The following is a 7,307-nucleotide window of genomic DNA, read 5'->3' as shown; positions in this document are numbered from 1 at the left end:
GATATTGTAGGAATGAAATGATTGACGAGCACTGCGATACCGATCTGCAGATCTTAAATAGTTGTGTGAGTATTGTAGCACTATTGAAAACAATATTTTAAATACATGCAGATATTGAAAATAATATTTTAAATACATGCATATATACTACAAAGATAGTACTGCCTAAGTACATGTATAATGCCTTTGAACGGCACGAGAACAGAAAACGTGCTGCACGCACATGTTCGTTGTTGTGAATGGCTGATCCAAACAAGGTGGCTGATGTGGACTCATGTTTGTATTAAGCATACAAACAAGATAGTAATTTTGAGGTGGACTAAAGGGCACCCCATGTGACGCTAGCTCCATACAATCCAAGTTATACTATGACACACCGCATGTGCCCATACCGTACGTCTTGCTCATTAATTACACTGCACCATCATGTTCATTCTTGTACAAATCTAGACTGAGCGTCTAATACTAATAATAAACTATTATAGTAGTGTCTCTTATACAACCATCGAAATGAATACGAGCTACATTCAGATCATTTGGAGAGCTATACCTGAATCATCCTTTTGTGGAGAGACGGCCCCTTTCTCTCTTTTCCTTCTCTCTCTTTAACCCTAAGAAAATTTATCGCTGAAAAAAATCGATAAACTCGATAATCCTGTTTATCGGTGGGTAACGGTAAATTTATTTGTTGACAAATTTTTTTGGTAATTTTTAAATTTGGTGTCTTTTGATTCCTGGATTCAACACGCGGGCAACAAAACGTAGACCTGCAGCCCGCCAGACCACCCCTCTAATCCTAATTCATTTATATGTTATTTTTATATCAAATGGTTTAGATATAATCTATATGATTTTCTAGAGAAATTAAGCTATTTTTTAAAAAAATTGTCCAAAAAGTTTTATCTACCGTCAATAAAATTATGATAAATCCGATAATACTGTTTATCGTTAACCTAAGATAATTTTTTGTTACTGATAATTTTCTCTTGCCTCCAACTAAAAAAAATCTACATCAGGTTGCTAATAAATGACGTATTTATTGTCATTGTACATGTTCTAAAGTATCTATTAGCGAGCGGTTCATTTGGTCCATCTCCGGTGAAACCGTGCTGCAATACATAGATATGAACTGTTGCTCTAAAGATGGTCTCACTCTATAGATAACCTAATGATTTGTGGTTGCATGTGACGCTCTGAACGGACCAAGAAGTGAAATTATATATTGTGATAGACATGTATCTAATTGCACTATACCATCTCATGGAGTTACAGAAGGACATGGCTGCACCATCTGATCGCACCTGTAGCTGCATGGAAGCTTAACCAGGCGAGAGGTAGTGAAAATAATTCATAGTAATTTCAACTATGCATGGTCTTACAGACAGGCATGACGCCCGTTGGATGGATGAGACAGGAACTGCAAGACGGCCAGATAAGTAAGATGATCCCACACGTGAGCGTGCAGCGCGCGGTGATAGGACAAGCGTACCGATCGACTAAAGTAGGGGCATACATGCCTTCCCTTCGTTATCATAAGCTAGGTGTAGTTTGCTCCGCCAATGTTAAGCTAATCTTAGAATTTAGTGTGATCTATTTATATATATTCCTCTCCTTTTACTGTATAAAGAAAGAAGGACCAAACTTGTAAGAAATGAAACTCAGTTATGTAACAAGTCAACACAAAAATATGCTTCCAACGATTGAGAAAACAGATGGGTGATGCAAATCTTAAACTACAGTACTATAACACTATTAAAAATAATTGCTTGTCCTTCCCTTCATTGTTTCCGCCGTGCTTCAATAATTGATGGATTGTCGTCCCTCATGAATCACACGCATACTGTGGCCGAGTACTATCATCTACATGGCACAATACTTTCGTTGGCTTGGGGCCAGAAGACATTGGGTAAAGGCAATACCGTCCACGTGTCCAAAGTGGTGTCTGAGTACCATGGTCCAAATCTCTATAAATAGCTGCCCTGGGTGCGTAGCTCGTCACTTGAATTGCAGCCATTTCTCCCGTGAGTGACATCACAATACTTGAGAGTATGGAGGGCAAGAGTCTGAAGAGTGTGATTATCGGTGTACTTATACTGGGTCTAGTGTTAGAGGTCATCCAAGTGGAAGCTAAGAGTTGCTGCCCATCCACTACAGCAAGAAATATCTATAACACATGTCGTTTTGGGGGTGGTTCTAGGCCAGCATGTGCAAATCTCTCTGGCTGCAAAATTGTTTCCGGGAAATGCAAGCCCCCTTATGATAAACTTACCCTCTTCCCACACTCTGGTATAATGAACACATTCTTTTCTTTTTTGTCTATTATCTGTCAAAAACAAGAAATTCCATATTTAAGCAGAAGATGTTTTGGCAGACGAATCAGACGTCCGTGACTTCTGCAAACTGGGATGTATGCATTCTGTTTGTGAAAAAATAAACACCGGTAAGATAAATTTATTACATATAGCTTGCTTCTTACCAGTCGCTCGTTGACAAAGGTTTAGCTTCTAATCCATGTTATTTTGGTACCAGCTTTTGGCAATGAGGAAGCGAATGACACCGTGGAACGTTGCAACGATGCATGCATTAGTTTCTGCACCAAGGACGTTGACGCCGCTACTGTTGTTGCCTAAGCAAGTGCATGCACTGGGGTTTCACGTGGTAGCCAAAGCCATGTTGCTGTTATGTCTTCAATAATTGGATGCTTGCATGCATCCAACAAGCTGTGTCATCTTGTTTCAGTTTCTTTCTTCTATTTCGAATAAGGGTCAGGATGATATCATTTTCTTTGGAGAATGTGATAATCTATGTCGAATATATCCTTGGCCAATGAACTTTGTTGTGATCGTTTGTCTCGTTATTAAATTTCTCTTTTCTTTTATGTTTTGAAAGTAAAATAGTGTTAAAGATTTAGTTAAAAAGAAGTAGTAGCTTTAAAAACAAGAGTAAATGAAGTTAGACAATCCTAAAAAATTATATATAGAAATTTTAGGGAAATCAACAATAATACTTGAAAACAATAGAAAATTCAAAAAATATAACAAAAAGATTAAAAAAAATATGAGAATCCTAGGGTCAAATTTTAATTAAAAACTTGAGGTTCATAGAAAATTAACGTTCATATTTTTTCTGGAAATTTTATTACATAAAAGGTGAGGAAGAATGAAATATTTAACGTTCGTATTCTTAGTTTAGAGTAAAATTTTCAAAACTTGAAGTTATATTCAGAACAAATACTTGGTTTCTTGTGTATTTTTATATTTTATTTATGTTTTGGCTTTTCTATATTTTCATAAGTGTTATATTTTTTCTAATTTTTTATCATTTTTTGGTATTTTTCTTAACGGTCAGAGATAGTTGACCTAACAGGAGTGGCAAAAAGAAAAGGGAACAAATGGAGTAGTGACAAAAGAGAAAAGCGCCATTTTTTGATGGTAGAAGAGAGAAGTGAAGTTCTTTCAGTGGTAAAAAGAAAAGTTTCTCTATATTGATCGATTTCTTCCATTTATATTTATAGTAATGACAGGATGCCTTTCCCACGCCCATTGCTCAAACAATATGGGGGAGGAAATTACTTATTTGACCTCACAAATTCAAACTTCCAACTCGAGAAATTCTATGGTTTTGGTAGTTGGATTTTCAACTCATGAGCCTTGCTTGCGGTTCGTGCAGGATGCTGTGATTGGTTCAGCAGCAGTATGTGTCATGCAATTATATTGGTGATGCTAAATTAATATTATAAGAGTACGTGGTAATTAATAGCACTATGCTTTCAACTGCTGAGAGAAGATGGTGGATACTTATAGTACTATGCAGATCTTAAATAGTTGTGTGAATATTATAGCACTATTAAAAATAATATTTTAAATACATGCAGATATGATAAATGTCACAACCCAAACCCAGAATTGGGCTCGCATGTCCTCAAGAAAATATAATAACATAGATCAAATTCTGACAACACATATGCAACCACGTGACTGTACTATGTGCACATAAACAAGTCAGTCGACATATAGTTTATCTAAAAAAATTCTCACTGTTTCTTTCAACTATGGAGAAAAGGCAAGTGTGTTCGGTTAACTCACTGCACGCCTACCAGGAGATATTAGATTATAGCTGCCGTGAACCTTATCATAATTAAAAAAGTTTTTTAGAAAAAGTCTCTTATACAACCATCGAAATGAATACGAGCTACATTCAGATCATTTGGAGAGCTATACCTGAGTCATCCTTTTGTGGAGAGACGGCCCCTTTCTCTCTTCCTTCTCTCCTCTCCACCTTGTGAAAAATTTATCGCTGAAAAAAATAGATTAACTCGATAATCATGTTTATCGGCGGGAGCCGGTAAATTTATTTATCGACCAAAAGTTTTGATAATTTTTAAATTTGGTGTCTTTTGATTCTCAGATTCAACACGCGAGCAACAAAACGTAGGCACGTATGGCCGTAGCCCGTCAGACCACCCCTCTAATCCAAATTCATTTATATGTTATTTTTTATGTCAAATAATTTGGATATAATCTATATGATTTTCTAGAGAAATTAAGCTTTTTTAAAAAAAAAAAATTGTTCAAAAAGTTTTGTCTACCGTCGGTAAAATTCTGATAAATCCCATAATACTTTTTTATTGCTAACTAAGATAATTTTTTGTTACCACATTCTTTTATTTTTTTCTATTGTCTGTCAAAAACAAGAAATTCCATATTTAAGCAGAAGATGTTTAATTTGGCAGACGAATCAGATGTCCGTGACTTCTGCAAACTGGGATGTATGCACTCTGTTTGTGAAAAAATATACACCGGTAAGACAAATTTATTACATATAGCTTGCCTCTTACCAGTCGCTCGTTGACAAAGGTTTAGCTTCTAATGCATGTTATTTTGGTACCAGCATTTAGCAATGAGGAAGCGAATGATGCCGTGGAACGTTGCAACGATCGATGCATGCCTTAGTTTCTGCACCAAGGACGTTGACGCCGCTACTGTTGTTGCCTAAGCAAGTGCATGCACTGGGGTTTCACGTGGTAGCCAAAGCCATGTTGCTGTTATGTCTTCAATAATTGGATGCTTGCATGCATCCAACAAGCTGTGTCATCTTGTTTCAGTTTCTTTCTTCTATTTCGAATAAGGGTCAGGGTGATATCATTTTCTTTGGAGAATGTGATAATCTATGTCGAATATAACCTTGGCCAATGAACTTTGTAGTGATCGTTTGTCTCGTTATTAAATTTCTGTTTTCTTTTATGTTTTGAAAGTAAAATAGTGTTACAGATTTAGTTAAAAAGAAGTATTAGCTGTAAAAACAAGAGTAAATGAAGTTAGACATAACAGAAACAATCAAAGATATATAGTTGTTAACAAGATAGACGTCACGCCAAGGACCGTTTCTATAAGCATTGGCTCTATAAATTGACTGCTCCTAAAAAACTTCTTTCTCTTTCTTAGGAGAACCCCTTTCTCTCAAGCATGCATGCTACTTTATTCATATTTAACATGCTTTTGGAAAAAGATCTGTACTTGCAATTACCCTCAAGAATAGACTTATAGCGTGAAAATGCTTAAGGGGTCATCGTCACAATAAGTACAATTAGCTTTTCGATCATAAAAATTAATAGAAATGCAATACAACTCTAGCTTCAAATGCATTGTTTGGGAAAACGGGCTAGCTTTTGAAAAACATAGCTTTTGGTAGTCCTATGAAATTAGTTGCCATCTATAAATGAGTATAACTTAGAGCAAGTAATATTACCTTTGTGTTGGGTAACCATCTCTTGATGGGGTTGTGTGGTTACGAGAGTATATATGACTCCACTCACACACCCACCGCGATTCCAATATTAATCCTAACTTTATTCACACACGAGTGCGCTTTGGTGGAGAAGGCATGCCTTCCTTTTGGGTGTTGTTAATTTATCCTCAAACTATAAAATTCAGTTCTGTAAAGAATATTACGAAATTCATATATATATATATATATATATATATATATATATATATATATACTGTGTTGCTATTTTATGTCTATGCGCAGCGTATGTGCAGCATGCGCACATGCACAGAATAGCAACTCACGAGTTGCAACTCGCCGTATACTGTATTGTAACTGTCCACTGATCCAGCGCACTTCCCTCCACCTACCCCGCAGGCCCACTGGATGACCTAGCACGTTCCCACCTCATGAGCAGCGATTTGCAGCCAGTTACAACTAGGTGTATAGATGAGTTACAACATGTAATGTAGAATGATTGCAACTACAAATAGAGTGATAGTTGTAACCACAGACAGAGCGGTTACAACTATATGCATGTTATAACTAGATTGTCTACTATGTTGTAAGTGTAGTATTCACCATATTGTAACTGTTTTTAGTTGCATGATGCAATTAATTTGATTTTATTGTTTCATGTTGCAACTGTACTACTTGACCATGTTGCAACTGTAGTGTTCAGCATGTTGTAACTAAAGAGTTCACCATGTTGTAACTAAAGTGCCTACCCCCACCAGAGAACACTGCAATTCGCCATGTTGTAACTGCAATGTTCACCATGTTGTAACTGTGATGTTCACCATGTCGTAATTATATGGACGTAACTCCTTTATGATTCTACAACTTCATCAAAATATAGTCTTGCTGGATCTTATTTTGTTAAGCACATTTTTTTTTCAACAATATGCATCAAACGGATCGAGAATCAGATCTGTGGTTCTAAAGATATTTCATTTTAACAATTCGAATCAACAAAAGATTCTCCGCATGCAACGGCTCTGGCGGGTAGATGATGAGTGATGTGGCACAAACTAGTTGGCTGGCCTTGGAAATCGGTTCATTAGTGACCAACCGAAAATGTTAAGTAATGCTTAAGTGGCTGCAAAAACAAATTGCAGGGTTTCAATTGAATACAAAATCTCAACACCAACTTATAGCGGCTCGATGATCGAGCATCACACAGAGAAGAAAGGAGACGAGGACACGGCTCGGCCGGAGGGGGGATGACTACTCACCACGGCTTCGGCGGTCGTCATCGGGGAGGAGCGCGGCCGAGGTGCGAGGTAGCTGAGGAGGGAGGTGGAGGCGGCCGGAGTCGAGGAGGAGAGCTGGCTGAGGCTTCGGTGGTCGTTGTCAGGGAGGAGCACCGACCGGGGGGGAGGCAGTCATCATCGGGGAGGAGGCAGTCATCGTCGGGGAGGCTATTGCACGACCGAAGTCATGGAGGAGGCGGCCGACGTCGGTGAGGAACGCATGCCGGGGAGGAGGCGGTCATCGTCAGTTAGGAGCGCCGGTTAGGGAGGAGGTGGCCGGAGTCGGGG

The 7,307-nt window shown here is 38.0% G+C and overlaps 1 protein-coding gene and 1 long non-coding RNA gene across 2 annotated transcripts; both read left to right on the top strand.

The window, feature by feature from the left end:
- The first annotated feature begins 1,988 nt into the window (after positions 1-1,988).
- Positions 1,989-2,840, top strand: LOC133885777 (leaf-specific thionin DB4-like). Its single transcript, XM_062325525.1, has 3 exons — positions 1,989-2,286; positions 2,372-2,440; positions 2,530-2,840. The coding sequence occupies exons 1-3, from the start codon at positions 2,049-2,051 to the stop codon at positions 2,628-2,630; spliced, it is 408 nt and encodes a 135-aa protein (XP_062181509.1). The 5' UTR covers positions 1,989-2,048; the 3' UTR covers positions 2,631-2,840.
- Positions 2,841-3,220: 380 nt separating this feature from the next.
- Positions 3,221-5,196, top strand: LOC133885779 (uncharacterized). Its single transcript, XR_009903258.1, has 3 exons — positions 3,221-3,461; positions 4,733-4,801; positions 4,891-5,196. It is a non-coding gene; the product is annotated as an uncharacterized LOC133885779 (long non-coding RNA).
- Positions 5,197-7,307: the final 2,111 nt, after the last annotated feature.

Source organism: Phragmites australis, chromosome 11 (genome assembly GCF_958298935.1).
Source record: "Phragmites australis chromosome 11, lpPhrAust1.1, whole genome shotgun sequence".
NCBI classification, from domain to species: domain Eukaryota; kingdom Viridiplantae; phylum Streptophyta; class Magnoliopsida; order Poales; family Poaceae; genus Phragmites; species Phragmites australis.
This window is presented reverse-complemented; position numbering and strand designations above follow the sequence as displayed.

Excerpts from the sequence above, each read along its gene's own strand:
- LOC133885777 (XM_062325525.1), top strand. The coding sequence starts at position 2,049 with ATGGAGGGCAAGAGTCTGAAGAGTGTGATTATCGGTGTACTTATACTG. Across the intron at positions 2,287-2,371 it reads TACCCTCTTCCCACACTCTG|ACGAATCAGACGTCCGTGAC; the intron begins GTATAATGAACA and ends ATGTTTTGGCAG. Across the intron at positions 2,441-2,529 it reads TTGTGAAAAAATAAACACCG|CTTTTGGCAATGAGGAAGCG; the intron begins GTAAGATAAATT and ends TTTTGGTACCAG.